Raw genomic sequence first — 18,388 nt, 5'->3', positions numbered from 1 at the left:
GAGAACTCAACCCGACATGTTTGTTACAATCCTGTCATTCTGATGGCTGAAAACAAAGGGGATGACAGAGAAACTTGAGAATTAGTATGTACTTTAAGGTTCTCCAAAAAGTGCTCTCTTCACTGAGGGGAAACTGAAGGGGTGTTAAAAGTCTAGTTGGTTTTTACTAGAAGTGCTTCAGAATAGTTACCTGCTGGCTTATCTAGCCCTCCTCTCTAGGCTTAGTACAGCCAGCATTGTTTTATTAGATTGTACAACTACCCTAATAAGCACGTTCTGCTTGGCTTGTAGGTTTGTAACATTATAAACCAGTGAATAAAAATAAATTCACTTCAATCAGAATAGAATATGTTCAATCAGAATAGAGTATGACTGTGTCAAACTTCCTTTAATATCAATCGGATAATTTGACGGTCAATTGCTTCTGTTTTAGGTATTTACAATTATTGCATACTCTTGATATTATTATCTAAAACAGAAATGTAGGCCTATTTCTAAACCTATATGACTCTCTTTAAGCAGTTCTGTGCGCCTTACACAGCCGCTACATAAGAATTATAAAAATGCTCCAATTTTTTCTATTTATATTTCCAACGTATCTGACTAGTATGTACACAATTTTAAACAAGTAGCTTTTACAGGAAAAATGAGAACAACTCTTTACAATCTTAGAAATGGATCTTTGCCCAAATACTAAAGTACTCACAAACTCTGAACAAATACCCCAAAGAAATAACACCAGTCAACTTTTTGGTTATAAGCATTTAAACGTGAATCTAATTTTACCGTGAAGCTGTGGAGAGCTCTGCGGTATCCCAAACATGTCACCATTGGGTAAAAACTCATCTCAGCAAAACAGTATTTATGCTTCCATTTTATTGTTTTTAAGAATTGAACTGCCACCTCAGTAGTTTTAAGAGAAATTAATGAGACACACATACATTTAGACTTACGTCCACCACAGACAGCTTCAAAGGTTTCCCTGAAATGCACTGGGATTCACAACCTTTTCCTCAAGGACAGACTCTTCACAGCACTCCTGTTATCTGTCTACCCACCCACCCTCATCAAACAATTAACTGAAATTCAAGCCTAACATTTTAAACTTTGTCTATTACAAGACATTCATCTGACCTGCCTCCCAGTATAATGTTTATTAACATAACTGAAAATTGTTGTTAAATGCCTACAAGAATTCTCATAATGTGGGATTTTTTTTTCATGATACTGATTTTTTGGTCCAAAATATAGGCAAAGTGATTTCTTACCACACCCAACCCTAGTAAATCTCGATTACAAGAGCTTCTCATAAACAGTTAAGAAGCTCTTACACGAATCTGGCTATTTTCTAGTTACATGAAACAAAGAGTTATTTGGATTTTAACAGTAATATGTAAAAAGCTCCTAAACAGGGGTATGAGAAGGAATCAAGTTTGCACCAATCCAAGTCCCTACAGTAGTATGATGGAACACTCACCACACGTCACACTATTTCACGCTCGTGTCTAGTAACAAAAAGTTCTCACTACAAATAGTGCATGAGCAAACCTGACTTTCACACTGCTAGATGTGGGGAGAAAAATTGCTTGTTCAAGAAAAACTGCATTAGTTTTTTGGTTTTTCTTGGCCAGCCAAGGATGAAATGCTAAGTTCATATTTACTCTTGTGCTAAGTTCAGAAATGATTTTGTATCTGATCACCTAACACAAGAATGTTTCTGTACCTGACAGAAAAAAAATGGTGAATTGCCAATCAGTATACCCTTTGTCAAAAACAAATGTCTAAATTTTTATACTACAAACTACCTAATACTACACACCATGTTTATATTATGCACCATTTTAAGGGGGAAGAAAAGCTTCACAAGGGTTTAGTCAATTCAAAGGACATATAATAATATCCTAAGAATGATGACTTATACGTAGGAAAGCTGTATAAACTGAGTGGTCATCTTCAATGGACTGGACAAGTCCTGACAATGCAAACACGGACTCCAAAGGCACCTTTCACGGCACTGAACTTTTTTCTGTCCAATTCAAAATCATCTGGTTGTCTTCACTATTGATTCCACACTATAATGTTAGAATGCTTTATAAAAAACAAACAACAACAACGACAAAAGAAATGATAGTTTTACAATTTCAAATTGGAGGAAAAACCACAGCAATGAAACCTGAGTAAACGCTAGTTTGTGGTTTTTCAAAACACCTTCTGCGAATACATTAGTCAAATTCCTCCACAGCACTCAAGCTGCAGTCTATAGTTCCATAAACAAGAACACACGAAAACACAAAATCAAAGTACTAGGAAGAAATGCAGATTTAAATAAAGCTTCATCAGCCCTAAAATGTAGGTTAAGACAGTGAACATAGAACACATTTCATCCAAAAAACACCATTGCAACAATCCTATAAAGTGATATAACTTAAGTGTGACGAATTACGTCATTCTAACCACTCAGAAAAAAAAGCACCGATGACATCAGCATCTCATCAGCAGCTCAGACGGCAAAGCCAGTCATTTTCTAAATGATTAGAACTATCACAGGAATTCTCATGTATCTTGGCGCTCCGTAGGCAGTCCAAAGACAAAAAGAAACCCAAGTGCACTTCATAATTACTACCCTTGAAGTTTCAATGCCTAAAATGTGAAGTAATTCCCTATCATATAACAGTCTGCCTGGTTATAATTTTAGTAGATTTTTACTTTTAGGACTTTAACTTTGGAAAATTAGTGGTAGAACATATAGTTTAAGAAAAATTATATGGCTGTACTTAAAATTCACATAAAACAGCATTTTTACAACCGTCTTGAAATTTAATCCTTTTATATAGGTTAACAAAATGCATCACAAGGAAAACTAAACACTGGGTTTAATAAAAGCAGTATTTTGAAAATGGAACAGTGAAAAATTTTCCATTTTTTTACAAATGGTCACTTCAGGGTCAATTCACCACACCAAAGTAACAGTTGCTAAGATACAGTTGTGCTCAACCAAGCCACTTCTCTGTACTACAGTGTAATATCTGAAAGCAATCCTAAGGTCAAGATTTAAAACCATTTTAAGGGACAAGACTTTGTGTTTTATAGCCACCTCAAGAGGTATTTTCTTTCCCCCAACAAAGCTTAATTATAAGATTGACTAATTTAATCTTTTTCTTTGTCATATCTTCAGTTCAGAACACTATTATCACTGGTAATATGGTCTGTATCTTGTTTGATCTGGATGATGTGGTCCAGGTAGTGGGGTTTGAGAAGGTGGGCCTTGCATTCGTGGAGGTGGTGGTGGACCTCTTGGTGCAGGCCATATACCAGGACTCATTCCTCCTGGCTGTGTAAATGGAGGGCTCAGAGTTCCTTGATCTTCAGTAAACTGGGGTAAAGAGTTAGGGTTGTAATGGTGGGGAGGGGGTGCAGTTACAGGTGGACCACCATGCTGAGGTGGGGGGGGTCCTGGAGGAGGATGATTCATATAAGGTGGCATCTGGGCAATAATATGTCCAGGGGGAGGGGTTATTGGTGGTGGAGCAGAGGTCATTGGTGGAGGTGGAGCTTGGCTGTACACCAAGTGAGGAGTACCTGCAGCCTGGGGAGGATGTGGCATTGGATGGCTTATTGGTGGTGGAGGAGGTGGGGGTGGTGCATAATGTTGCTGTGGAGGCATAATATGATGAGGGTGCGATACCACTGGTTGGCCCTGATATTCAGGATGATGGTGAGCAGGCGCTGGGGCAGGAGGTGGTGGTTCTCTAGCACCTGAACTTGAGTCATCCTGAATAGGGACAGTTATTAAATTGCTGTGTTTTCTTGTTGAAATACGAAAGGTTTCCTGACTGACCGACCGAGGTGGAGGCGGAGCCAGGGACAACTCTGCTGGAGGAGCACGGATATCCTCATGTGGCTGATTGTAGTGCTCATGCGACACATGCTGCAGAGGAGGTGGCGGCATCATAATGTGCTGCTTGGGAGGAATATGGCTCATATGGTGCTTGTCCGGCGGCATTATGAAACGATCGGGGATCTCGGCTGGAGGAGGGGCAATAGGAGGATGAACATTCTCAAGTGAAGCACGGGTAACAGGCTTCCCAGCTCTCATATGGCGATGGTTGATATGAGCTTGTAAGTCTCTCTGAGACAGATACGTTCTCTTGCAACCTTGAACAATGCTACACATGAAGAGAGAGCCTCGTGTACACTGCTCAATCCGCTGCACAGCATCACCACAGCTGCACAGCAAGGGGAGAGATTAAAAACAGAACACAGACAAGCATATATATTTTACACTTTCTAGCGACTTTAAAAATGTTATGTATCTGCAAAATTAAAAAAAGAATATTTAATTACTGTTAGTGAACCTTTAATGTTGCCTATTTGTTTCACACACTAATCATTAGCATCTCTACCAACCTGAGAATATTTTTACCTCAAAACTCTGAATTGTACCACCGAAGAGAATGTCTTAAGAGACCTTCTATTTCTCAGCGGGGTGGTAGCACACACGCCTTTAATCGTATTACTTGAGAGGCAGAGACAGGCGGATCTCTGCTAGTTCGAGGCCAGTCTGGTCTATAGAGCAAGTTCCAGACACCTAGGGCCATTACAAAGAAACCTTGTCTTGAAAAACCAAAACAGAGAGACCTTCTATTTCTCAAAACTTAGAGCGCATTAATTTTCTATAACTATATGATCTGTATCAAAGAATGGTAAGGGAGGTGTCATTCACAAGCATGGAACTCAAAGTTCTGTTGTCTCCTGCCCACCCTCACTGCGGGGCAAGTGCTTTTGACGCTAGTGTGCTTCTCATTTGTGGCCAGTTTGTACATCCTTGCTTTTCCACCATCTAATTCACAATATACTCAGAAACATCTCCATGTTAAATAGGTTGAAGTCTTGTCTATTGGATGATGCTTAAAAGCAGCAGTATGTACTACTTTTACTAATTCTGGTGGCTAACTTTACTTCCTGAATTGGATCTGAACAGGTTTCTCTCTAGACAGCTAAGGACTATATAAGTGAGGTGCAAACTGGAAAACATCTAGTTATCTAAAAACTAAATTTTGTTTTTAAATATTTAATATTAACTAGAATATCTATGTAAAAAAATCTTTTACGTTCACTACATGTAATATTTCATCACATTTTAGTGCTTTATCTTATTTTTTTAAAGACTTATTTATTATGTCTGTCTGCATGTATGCCTGTAGGCCAGAAGAGGGCACCAGATCTCATCACAGATGGTTGAGCACCACCATGTGAACTCCTAGCAATCTCTACAGCCTAGTCCTTCATCTTAATGGAACAAGAACATTTGCTATGCAATAGTGAATGTACACTGCGTTGGGAAATAGGAATTAGAGGAAACACCCAACAAAGGCTATAAAACATACTTCCAATTTCATATTCTCCTAAATTATAATTCTATAGAACTATTCTTTTAATATAGTATATATTTTATAATCTGTAACTTGAAAACCCTGTTGAAACATGCCAAGAAAATCAGCTGTCATTGGGTCATAACAAATCACCCCTTTATTTCCTTAAGATGTCCATTTCCACACCATAAAGGGGAAATCTTCCCTTACAGTTGTTCATACCTTTGTTAGCAACCAATGCTACTGCCTGGAACACATTCAGGTACAGATTTAGAGAGAAGCTGGGGAACTGCGAGCTACACCAAGGAAGTTTCAATCTGTTTTTCTCAAGGCTTCCTTATCAGGGGGTTCTGAATTAATATAAATTCCATACAGCCATCCCAAAGACATACCTGTTTTATATATAGTAAGAATTTATACAGGCACAGAGTTTAATATATGCCAGATTCTACTGTTCCTCCATCTATCCATTCATCCTCATTTAATCTTAAAAATAACCCACCCAGGGAGCTTACAGACATAAAACCCAGCTTATGTCACATAGATAATAAATAGCAAAACAGGGACTTGAACTCAAGAATTCTAATCCTGGGGCCAGTGAGACAGCTCAGCAGGTAAGTGCTTGTTATGCAAGCCTGCTGATCCAAGTTCTATCCCAGAACATCCCTAACGTTGGAGAAGAGAGCTGACTCCACAAGGTTGCCTTCTGACCCTTATACACATTATTCACATACAATTAGTATTTTAAAAAATATTCATTCTAATTTTGGAAAGAGACTGTTCTCAATCACCAACCATACTGTATTTGCTTCTGTGCCCCATTCAGACAGACAAAAACAATGGTTCTAGTTTCCAACACCGTTCCTATGGTGACAAAGAGATTCCATCATTTTACCTACTCTGAATAACTCAGTGGCTCACTCCATCTTGCAGCAAAGGCTGAAACCACTCAGGCAGCACATGTGCATCCTTGTCTACTTCCACCACTCCCACCACTAGATAAATATAAAGATGACCGCATCTTACCCTGGGCACATTTTATCTCCCTTTTTTTCATGTAAAATAGCACAGTCATAGCAAAAGACATGCTTGCATGGAATCTGTAGACAAAAATACCATAGTTAGGCATTCTAGGCCAATTTAAAATATTTCAATAATAGTACAAAGATCTACAGAAAGAAGGCACACAGGAACTATTTAAATGAGTACTTTTGACTGTATACCAATAGCAGCTAACAATTATTTATTTTTCACTTGATTTTTTCCTCCCAAGGCAGGGTTTTTCTATATGTAGCCCTGGCTGTCCTCAAACTCACAGATCTGCCTGCCTCTTCCTCCTGGGTGCTAGAATTAATGGTATGCACCACTGCCTGGCTTAATCACAAGTTTTTGAAAATGTTTGCTCTTTTTATATAAATAAGTATATAAAATACATAGTTATTCTTTACTGTTTTGGAATAGTTTCAGGAAAAACACAGTAAGATAAAACACATTTAGTGTTCTTTAGGAGCTTCTAACGTGCAGGGTCTCTATTCAGTATTGATGGATTCACATACCTATCTGAAAATAGAAGCTACTATTCTAAATAAATAAATTTATATATATCTGCTAATGCTGTACCTCAGGTTAGCCTTAAGCTGTGAGGTACCTGGGGCAGGCCTTGATCTTATGATCCTTCTGCCTCAGCCTTCAGAGTGTTAGAATTATGGGATTATCCTACCTTGCCTGGCACCTGCTTCTATTTTCAAATAGGTATGTGAATCCATCAATACTGAATAGAGACCCTGCAAGTTAAAAGCTCCTGAAGAACACTAAATGTGTTTTATCTTACTGTGTTTCTCCTGAAACTATTGCAAAACAGTAAAGAATAACTATATTAAATTCATAGTATTATAAAACTTCTCTTAGCTTTTTTGGTATATAATATGCTTCAAAATTAGTTATAAAAAATAGTAAGCTGTATTTCTGAATCCTACCTCTACACAAATGCATTCTGTATTTGTACTTACCATTCTCCCATAGACTTTAATAGGCAATCCACATTTGTCACAGAAATGAACTGGTGTATCATCCTTTTCACCTAAGATGTTTATCTGTTGAAATGATAATTAAAATTTCCTCTTTAGGCAATTCTGAAAATTGTACTTATTAATTCACAGAAAAATAGTTAGGATTTTGTAACAGTTGTTACTACAAACAGAAATAAAAGCACTTAGTGTAAACCCGTTTGCTTGTTCTCCTTAAATAGTGACTCTTGATTTTACTTGGTTTACTGAAAATTACCTCAATTATTTTTGGAGATGTAGAATGAAGCAAGTGGACTTACATGTGCTAAAAGTTATAGACATACTAAAAATTCATACTGATACTTAATGCTTAATTTTTCATTTTTAGTCATACCTTAAAATCCCAAAAAAGGTGTCCTGGAAATCTTCGCTGACTTCCAAAGAGTTCGCCCCCTTTACAGTCATACCGTTGCTCTTCATTATAATCAAATCCTTCTGAGAGAAAAACAAGTTACATTACATTTTCCAACTTCAAATTTCATTTTTAAAGTGTATTTACATGGCAAAATAGACCTATTTGCTGAAAAATGTCACTGATGACTTTCAGAGATCTAAGTACATGATTATCAAAACTAGTTTAAAATGCCAGCTGATCTTGGTGATCATCTAGTCCATTTCTAGTACTTAACAAAGGACAATATGCAGTGGACATACAAATCACCACCTCAGACTTAGTGACAGGGCCAGGACCAGACCTACAAGAGTCCACACACTATCCCTCCTACGAAACCTCACCAATTCCCACCATCATGTTTACTGCACAAATTTTATACATACTATCACCTATTCTCAACCACCTACAAAAGTGGCATCTGGTTACAAGTAACTGATTTGATTGCCACAGTATATAATGAATTCTACAGCCTTTTCGTGACCTCCCTCTCAAAGTGAGAATGGTTTCAGATATAACAAATGAATACATTTGATCCTTTTAGCTAAAGCCTCTCCCTAGTCAACAACCCAAAACACAGGAGGCAAAATACTTACCAGTATCCACTCATTTAGAGTATATATAATTATCATGTAACAGAACACTATGAAGACCAAACAGGCTGAGTATCTCTAGTCTAATCAAAAAGTTGATGGTAAGCCTCTCATCTCAAGCAAAACACAACACCAATGAACAGTCTGATGGGAAGTGCAGGTAGAATCCAATTACATAAGTAAATCTAAGAATAATCCCAGCACTTGTGAGGCAGAGGCAGGTGCATCTCTGAGTTCAAAGCCAGCCTGGTCTACAGAGCAAATTCCAGGCTAGCCATGGCTACACAGAGAAATCCTGTTTCATAAAATCAACCAACCAAATAAACAAAAGATAAAAATATCTCTCTATGGTGCCAAGGTTCTCTTGACTCCTTTTGGCCCTAGAACTGGTAAACAGAGTGGTCAAAGCATACACATTTTGTGCACAGCTATTAATGTGTATACACAGATACACACAGAAAGTCAAGCCAGTTTTTATCCACAACAGGATTTCCTTGTGTAGCCTCAGCTGTCCTGGAACTCACTCTGTAGACCAGACTGGTCTGGAATTCAGAGATCCACCTGCCTCTGCCTCCCAAGGGCTGGATTAAAGGCGTGCGCCACAACCATCATCACCCCAGCTGCCCACTTTTTTGTTTTGTTTTGTTTTTCAAGACAAGGTTTCTCTGTAGCTTTGGAGTCTGTCCTGGAACTAGCTCTTGTAGACCAGGCTGGCCTCGAACTCACAGAGATCGGTTTGCCTCTGCCTCCCCAGCACTGGGATTAAAGGCGTGCGCCACCACCTCCCTCCCAGCTTGAACTACACTTTTTAATTAATCCCAACAAATTACAGAGTTCAAAGTGAAAGTGATAGCTGAGTCCTATTCAAACTTCATAAAAGCTGGAATCACTCAAAGTCAATCTAAGGAAAATCAACATGTCAAACCCAAAAAATTACTAAGGTCTAGGGAAAACGTGGCATACATGACCACTTTTCGGAGAGGCACAAACTGTTTTCTTCAGCTTACAATCTATTCCATTCTGCCATGATAGTGGAAAAGCAGCCACGGGCAATACTCACCTGAACAGTAACTTTTTTGTTTTTTTAAAGGAACCAAATTTGACCTGTACGCCAGTTTGCTGACTTCTAATAAATGGGAAGACAGGAAAGTGAAATAGCAAACTGTAGTTAACTTACTACCTAGAAGGTTCAAGTTCTTTACAGTAATATTTTATACATAAAACTTAAAAGATAAATGAACTACACAGACATTCAACACTGCCACTTTTACAAAGAACTCAAAAGCTAAGAGAAAGGCACCAGTCACAACAGAGGCAGAACTCAGACAAGCGGCTAATACTGTGAAAAGGCATCCATACACTTAGTCTCTGTCACAGCACTCAGAAGGTTGAGGCAGCAAGACTGCTCAAATTCAGGGATGGAGACCTTGCCTCAAAAAAAATGTTTAAGTTAATAAGAAACAGTGATGTGTGTGAGTGTAAACCAACAAACTCCAAACTCCTGAGGGTTAATTTAGCAGGATCTGATGAATTCTAAAATGAACAAATCAAGTCTTTAAATTTTTTATTTGTTGTATACGTGATATGGGGGATGGGTTTGCACGTGTGCCAGTGGAGGTCAGAAAACTTCCGGACGTCAGTGCTCCCTTTCCTCTTTTATCTTAGTTCTAGGGCTGGACATTCACCAGGCTTATTTGGCAATGCCCTCATGCACTAACCTTGCCACCCCCAAGTCAAGTTTTTAATGTGTACTACAACAGTTACAGCAAAACAAGTTACTACAAAGAAGCGAAACCGCCCGAGACTAATCAGTTTGCCTGAGACAGTGTCTGGTACCAAACTATAGTCCTTTGGCCTCAGCTGGCACGAGCCACACCTGGCAACCCCCACCCCGCCCCCACCTTTTATTTTTGTTTTTTCTAGACAAAGTTTCTATGTAGCCCTCGCTATCCTGGAACTCACTGTATAGTCCAGGCTGACCTCAAACTCAAGAGACCCGCCTGCCTCTGCCTCCCAAGTGCTAGGATTAAAGGTGTGCACCATCATCATCCAGGTTACTTAAAAGGTTAGAAAATAAAGTGTAAGGTTAAAATTTAAAATAGGTTTAATAAAATAAAATCAAGTAGACTAAATTGGTGCACTCAGATAAAATACAACTGTTAAACATTTTAAACAAGTTACCTTCATCACCTGCTGGGGCCTTTGCAGGCATCCTGCTAATAGTCCTTTGAGTTCGAGCTGCAGGTTTCACTTTGTTGGCTTGTTTGGAGATGAGTTTTATAGGAATTCTTCTGCGAACATCAAGACCACCCAAGGATCCAGAACTATTAGTGCCTTGTAATTCATTGTCTATACGAATGGAAGAGAGGAAATTATAATTTCTTTTACTTTTCCTTTTAAAAAATTGTTCTATAAGTATAAAGACAAAATCAGTATTAAACAATAAAGTGAAGATCTTGGTTCTGCTTTTAAATACCAGACTGACTCAAGTGTAACTGCAAATATTCTTCATCTGGGATAAGCATTAAAGTAATGCTTTGGGGTACCCTTTGTTGAGAAATAGAACCCTTTCAGAAGTTGATAAAAGTTACAGATTTTTTATCTCTTTCTACAACTTTGAACAATAAAAACTCCCATATAATTCCATAGTAGTTTACAGAAACATAAACCTTTTAAAAATGTAAGGACGAGCTGGAGAGATGGTGCAGCAATTAAGAGCACTAGCTGCTTTTCCAGAGTACCCAGGTTCAATTCCTAGCATCCACATAGTAGCTCCTAACTGCCTATAACTCCAGTTTTAGGGGATCTGACACCCTCATACCAATGTATGTAAAATAAGATTAAATAAATTATTAAAAATAAAATAAAAATGCAAAGAAAGAAACCTCACAAATTGTAATAGATTTTTAAATATAAAGGAGAAAAAAAACCAAAATTGTCTCTACATATGTGTCTAATTATTAAACATGCAAAGTAGCCACTCAGGAAACCTAGTAAATTTACAGAAAGACAAACAATAAAATTGGAAACCCAACACTCAATCGATATCTGATATGTATTAAGTTTTAATTTTGTGTAAGAGTGTGCGCGCGCCAGTGCAATGGAGCCACAGTGGACATGTGCAGGTCAGAAGGCAACCGTGGGAGTGAGTTCTTCCCTCCTCCCACATGAGGCCCAGATGCTGAACTCCAGTCCTCACCAGTTAGCAGGTCTTTCTTTACCTGCTAAGCCATCTTGTTGGCCTATGTGTTGGCTTTAAAGAGGTAATCATTCCTTTAAGCATAACATTTTTTTTTCTAAAAAGTATTCAAGGCATTTAGAAAAATTATACCATTTAATAAAAAACACATTATTTGTATTTTAACATTTCTAGAGACCTGGGTAACAGATATCCTTAGTTAAAAAGTCAACACTGCAATAAAAAAAAAACTGTGATTTAGACTTAGGTCTCAAAAACTGACACTTTCTAGTCTTTAAAAATTTTATATATGGAAAAAAAAGAATTCTTGTCCATGAATAATAGGTACATTATTTCACAGAACTGACTCATATAAAGCCTTACTTTTTTAAGTACATAAAGATATATATGTAACATAAAATATTCAATTTTACCCTAAGACAAAAAGGGAAATGCTTAAAAATGGGAAATGCAAATATAACTTTAAAATTGTAATGTTTCAAACACATATTAATGGACAGAGTTCCTGCAAGAATTACAATCATGACTTATAGCCAAATGTCCACATTAAATTCGGTAAAGCCAAATGTATTTCAAAATGGGTCTCAATGATAAAACATCTGTCTACTTTCTACCCTTACAACAGCAAACTCCTTTTAGGATTTTTTTCACGGAGAGGGGATTACATAATTAGCTACAATCTTGAATAAAATAAACCCAATTTGATCCACCCTCAACACTGCACTAAAAGTCTGCTCATGTAGCTCATCAGTCTTCACTGCATTTGCTCATCCACATAGAAGTATCTACCAGCTATAGAGATATGACAGATGACCTTTTCCCTTGATAAAAACCAACCTGTTGCCCTTCAGATATCAAAAGGATTCTTAGTGGTGTTACCTTCATGAATGCAAATAGCACACTTTATCTGCAACTTCCAAGCACCTCACACAAATGAGCTCTCCATCTTTTGAACAGTCAGCCTAGCCCTTTCTTCTCTTATAAAATTCTTATTTTATTTCATGTGCATTTGTGTTTGCCTGCATGTATGTCTGTGTGAAGGTGTCAGATCCTCTTGAAATTAGAAGAGCTGCCATCTGGGTGCTGGGAACTGAACCCGGATCCTCTGGAAGAGCAGCCAGTGCTCTTAAACACAGAACCATCTCTCCAGCCCAGAGCCTGCTGCTTCTCTTTTTCTGAAACAGGGTTTCTCTGTGCAGCCCGGGTAGTCCTGGAACTCACTTCATACACCCTGCTGTTTCTTGAAGCTACGAGTTGCTTCAGAGATTTCAAGTGACATCATTCTGGGGTTTGTTTGGGGCCTTTTTAAAATTAAGAATAAAAACGTAGCATGCATACACACAGTAGCAAAACAACAAAACACAATAATAAAGAAATACATAAGGAATAAAAATAATTGGCCATTTAATGTGAATCTATCTTTAAATGTAGTAACGCTTAGTTTCAAAAACACTGTTTGCTCTTCCAAAGCATCTGGGTTTGACTCTCAGCACCCAGCATAGCAGCTTACAACTGTTAACTGTCTGTAACTCTAATTCCAGGGGATCTGACCCTCACACAGACACATGTGCAAGCAAAACCAGTGACCATAAGAAAAAAGAAAGGGAAAAAAAGAAAAGGTTTAAAAAAAAAGAGTCAAGGTATTGGCAGAACCTGTCTGAGGTACTGAAGACCCTGGGTCCAGGTCCTTAGCATCAACTTCCCAAAAAAGAATGAAACAGTATTTTACAAAATTTGCATTACGTTTACCTAAGTGCCAACTAACACTTATAAAGACCAAAGAATGTAGGGAAGGTCTTATCAGTCTGGGCACATCACTTCTGTGATCTGGGGGGAGGGGGAGAGCTGCCCTTGGAGAAGCTTCAGGAGCATCACATTGCCCTTCTCTGCTTCCCTCCATCCCAGAGGGCCTTGGGCTTGCCCTCCTCGCTCTGTGCTCTCTGGGGCTCTCAGCCCACTGCTGACACTTCTACAATACAGAGAAACACTAAATAAAGCAATATTGATATGCTGAGAGACAGACATCTGTTAATATTTTTTTCTGACAAAATTTCATTTCAATATTTCCATTTACAAGACCTCTTGATCCTTTGACATTAAAATCATTATTCCGAAAAGCTTATTCAGTCAAGAAATCATCAGTTAACTAGCTAACAGGAATTTGATTTGCCAAAGACACTGTGATTCAAATAGTTTTCAAATTTGCATTTAAGGTCTTGTGAAAGTCTGAGTCGTCTGTTTAGTTTGATTATTTTTCCCTCAAAATGTTCAGCTAACAATGAAGCATTAAGGTGACTGCCTCATAAGTAATTTAAAACCTAGAAACACTATTGTTGAGCAGAAAGATTTAGCTGTCCAGAAACTCAATTTTTTAAATTTTAGCTAGCTCATTAGTGACCTTTCATGTTAGAATGATTTTTATCTATCAAAGCAACCTTTTATTAATAACTTAGAAACTGGGATATTTTACACATGCAGGACGAAGATGCTCTAGTGAGGAACTCAGTTTTCCTCATTTCTCTCACATACACCCACAAACCAATCCATTAGCACTGTTTTATTCTCCACCAAAATATTTACTGCAATTGCCCGTTGTCTGTGCCCTGTCCCAACTACTCCCCCCCCCCCCCCCCAGCGTTGCTGGGGATTGAACTCAGACCCTGTGCTAGCTAGGTAAGGCTCTATCACTGTGCTACACTTTCACTAAACTGAGCCTCTCTCTGGGCCACCTAAATGATTTACTCCTGGTCTTCCTCTCCTACACCATTCTCCATAGAAGAGTTGGGGTTATTTTTAAAATATTATATGCCTAATTTTATTCAGTTGCTTTATAGTCACTTAAAATTAAAACTGTTTACCATGATTCTCAAATTCTTGAACAAGGTAACATGTTTTCCTTCTCTTCTCAACTTAGGGCTCTTGCTCTTGCTAACTAAACCACAGACATCGGTCTTCTCTACATCTTCTTACCATTCCAAAAACACTTTTGCCTGGCACTCTCTGAAATTTCTACTCCATAAGCACCTGTTTTCCTAAAGTCCTCACCACAATCTATAAGCGGTTTTTAAAAAAGAAAAAACTGTCTGCCCCTTTTGATAGAATGTAAACTCGAAGACAAGAACACAGTCCTATTGCTTTATCAACCCACCATTCTGGATGCAATTATATAATTAAGCAGTAATTTGAAGACTGAGGGCATCTCCGTCAATTCTTAAAGAAAAAGCCTTTTCCTCCTGCTTGTCTGTATGTTTGAAGCACGCTTTCAATAACTAAGAAGAAAACGAAGCCAGCAGAAACAAAGTCTGAAGCCACTGTTACTTGGAATACGAGATGGAAATGTCTTGATCTTAAAATTTTTGTATTATGTCCCCAAAAGAAGCGAAAAAGACCACGGTCGAAGGGCGGGGCATACTTTGGGTTTAGAAAAGATGCTCCGCTTATAACTTCGAAAACCGTATCCGACTTTTCTTCTCTAACCTCTAGTCTGTGAAAACCCAAAGAGACAATAACGACGGGGGGTGACCACTGCAGCAGCTACCCGAAGCTGGGAGGCAGCAGGAAGTCTACAACGCACTCTCGCCTAGCGTCTGGACCTTTCTCCAATTCCGAAAGTGGAATCCACCAGCCTATTTCCCCAGCACAAAGTGCAGAGCAACCGGAATAAAGAGAGGGGGTGGGACAAAAAAGAACCGGCACCCTCCCGTTCCCAACAAGCCTGCGCGGCGCAGTGTCCGGAAGGCGAGCTCAGCAGCACCGCACAAGCAGTGCTGCCGGTCTCGAGGATGGAGGTACCGCTCCGAAGAGTAGGCCGAGGAGCAGCGGGCCAGCCCGGGACCGGGTCTGTGAGCTGGCTTCCTCTCCGTCAAGTCCCGGCGCAGTGAGGCGAGAGTACCCCTTGTACCCCGTCCCACACAAGCCAAGGGGGCACGAAACCAGGACCCCCGCTGCCTCCGCCTCCTTACCAGTGTGATCCATGATTCGGCTCGCAGGGCACAGTGGGAACGGAAGTGAGTCGCTCCGGAGTCGCAGCAAGCGCGTGCGCTCTACCTTCCGGAGGCCTGAGGCGGAAGTGCCCTCGGGTAGCTAGCATAGGCTTCCCTCCCTCTCCTCCGCCACCCGACTCCGGTGAGGGATTCAGGCACAGCCAGAACTGAGGCAGAAAGAGTGGGAACGCGAGGGCTTCGGTGCCGAGACTGCTAATGCTCCCTAGAGGAGGCAGCCTTCCGCTGTATGAAGGACAGCTATTGCAGTTGGGAAGCACAAGTACCACAGGGAAGCGCGGCGGGCAGGTAAGCCGCCTGCCCACCCCTTAGGCGCGAGGCCTTCTGGGATTTGTAGTCCGCCCATGCCGGCCGGCCGAGAGCGCAGGCTCAAGCCGTTGGGCTGGTCCCACCCCAGCAGGCGGAGTAACGGTTTGGAATGCCCCCCGGATCCGCCGCCGGGCAGGAGAAAGTGTAAATAGGCGCGCGCTCCGTAGGCGCCCGAGGGAAACTGAGCGCTGCAGCCCACGGCCGGGAAGGAAGGCTCCCGGCGGTCCTCATTGTCTAATCACGCTTTGTCCTGACGAGCCCCAGCTCCCGCTCGGCACGCGCGTTTCCCTCCGCTCCTGCCAAAGTTTCTCAGGTGAAACGCGTGTGCAGTGCTTCCGAGAACAACGCCAGGCACGGCGAACCCCCCGCTAAAACTGCAGGGGGTATCGGGAGGTCTCGGTCCGACGGGGATGGGTGAAGGAAGGAAGATGGGGACCGAAGGATTAGGGTGGGGGAAGGGGCACGTTCAGGTTTGGCGGGAAGGGAGAAGTGAGAAAGAGCGGGCCGCGACCGAGGAAGAGAGAGTTACCACAACAGGCGGTACCTAGTTCCAGTTCTTGGTCCCTTGGGTCTGTGGTTGCTGTTTTCATCTTGCTCAGCCAAAATAAAAGTGTCAGCGGCGATTGCGGAGGACCTTCAGAGCCTTCCCACCCCGCAGACTTGGTTCGTGCAGGTCTTCCACCTTCTCCAGCCCTTTACACTTGAAGCTCTCAGATGAGTAGAGAGAACAATTAGTGGAAAACATCAGCCCAGGAGTCAAGGGATTTGGGCTCTATGGTCGTCCCTTGGTGACGACATCGTTACCTTGGGTTGTTCACGCTTTCAGTGCCAGAGTTCCTAGTTCAATAAAAGATTACTATATTGACCTCTTTTTTTTTAATGTTTTCGCGGTACTCAATTCCAAATAAAGTATGTGTAGGAATGTGTCCTGTGTGTTGCACAGTAATGGCTGTGACTAGCACTGTCGAGATTACAGTGTAAGTGTATCATGTTATTTAGTGATTGCCTTAATTGTGGTCTTTTGAAAGACTCCAACTCGTTGCGGCTTTACCAACAAGGTTGTAGGTACACCCACAACTAAGGGCATTTCTGAATCAATTGCCTTTTTTGTTGTTGTTGTTCAAATGTAAGTTTACTGGGTGGTTTTCAGAATGCTTTCGGTTGCTAGTATTATTGGAGAAAAATATTATTAGTGGGGAAGCATTATATATATGAAGCTTAGCTCATACATCGGTGTTGTGTATTATTCAGGTCACTCTAAGAGTCACTCTATCATGTTCTAAGGATCTAGCAGCAGCAGAAAAGTCAGCTTCTGATAAATTGGCTGCAGCAAGGCTTCACAAAAGCCATTTTATTGTTAAACAAAAGGCACCATTAGCAAATCAGTTTCCACATACCGAAACCTTTTCTCTGAATTCAATGCCAGATTCAAAGGGTCTATTGAGTCGTTCACAGCATTCTGATATTTCTCTAAATATAGTGCTGATGTGGATTTTTTTTTTTAAGTAACTGCCTGGCCTTAAACGAACTTGGGAATAATGGCTAACTGGTGCTGTTAGCTTACCAACACATAGGCTGGCCTCCTGACTTCACCTCACTCACTTTCTCCTGAACTCCAGCCCATGGGCTCTCGCCCCCCCCCCCCCCCCAGATTCTCTTTCTATTTTAGCCATGCTCTCTCCTCTCAAGACCTCAAGACGAGTTCTAGTACTTTTTCTTCTTGCTCTGGACTCTTCCAGATGCCTCAGGCTGTAGTCTCCCTCATATCTATAAAAAACCAAACCAAAACAAACAAAAAAACCCCTTCCCTTCAACTTGAGGGTTCATGTCCTCAATTTATACCTCTGATGCCGAAACCCTCACTTTGTACAAGAACTTAAAGTGAGAGATAGTTCTTACCAAGGAAATATTTTTACCCACCCCACCCCCATCAAACTTCATATTGATGAAAATATAGGTTAATCATATTTGGTGCTGCTAGAGGATTAGAATTAAAGAAGGACTTTGAAATTGTATTAAGACTTTAATAGTTTTGTCAGTATTTTATGGTATATCGTCAGGAAAATTATTGGAGTGTCCAGGCATGGTGGAACATGCTTGTAATTCTAGCCCTTGGGAGGCTGAGACAGGAGGATTGCAAGATTAAAGGCATCCTGAGTTACATAAGGAGCCCCTTCTCAGCAAATGAAAAAGCGGAAAATTTGCTAACGGCTCACTTTATTTAAATCTGGAGCATGTACTTGATTTGGCACGCCCATGCCTGCTTCAGCATCTGTACTCTTCCCTCCTTTATTATCGTGTCCATACGCTCTCAGCGCAGTGCCAGTGTGACAGGGTGATATCTTACACTCCTAAGTTAGAGTGCACATAGGCTTATACGGTACCTTTTATCTTTCATTTTTATTAGCTTGTACAAACTAACGTGTTTTCTTGGGATATTTTCATTCCTGCATAATG

The 18,388-nt window shown here is 40.4% G+C and overlaps 1 protein-coding gene across 5 annotated transcripts; it reads right to left on the bottom strand.

The window, feature by feature from the left end:
• Window positions 1-861: 861 nt before the first annotated feature.
• Cbll1 (Cbl proto-oncogene like 1) lies at window positions 862-15,904 on the bottom strand. 5 transcript variants are annotated; one of them, XM_038336828.1, is made up of 7 exons: window positions 15,584-15,904; window positions 10,604-10,771; window positions 9,483-9,548; window positions 7,773-7,873; window positions 7,382-7,465; window positions 6,399-6,472; window positions 862-4,226 (listed from the first exon to the last, which is right to left on the bottom strand). In XM_038336828.1, the coding sequence occupies exons 1-7, from the start codon at window positions 15,594-15,596 to the stop codon at window positions 3,191-3,193; spliced, it is 1,542 nt and encodes a 513-aa protein (XP_038192756.1). In that variant the 5' UTR covers window positions 15,597-15,904; the 3' UTR covers window positions 862-3,190. The 5 variants fall into 5 exon arrangements, with proteins under 5 accessions (XP_038192756.1, XP_038192757.1, XP_038192760.1 ...); XM_038336829.1 differs by having other exon boundaries at window positions 7,773-7,870; XM_038336832.1 differs by lacking the exon at window positions 15,584-15,904 and adding an exon at window positions 15,034-15,522.
• Window positions 15,905-18,388: the final 2,484 nt, after the last annotated feature.

This window comes from Arvicola amphibius, chromosome 7 (genome assembly GCF_903992535.2).
Source record: "Arvicola amphibius chromosome 7, mArvAmp1.2, whole genome shotgun sequence".
NCBI lineage: Eukaryota > Metazoa > Chordata > Mammalia > Rodentia > Cricetidae > Arvicola > Arvicola amphibius.
Note: the sequence above shows the minus strand (reverse complement) of the source record. Positions and strands in the feature narration are given on the sequence as shown.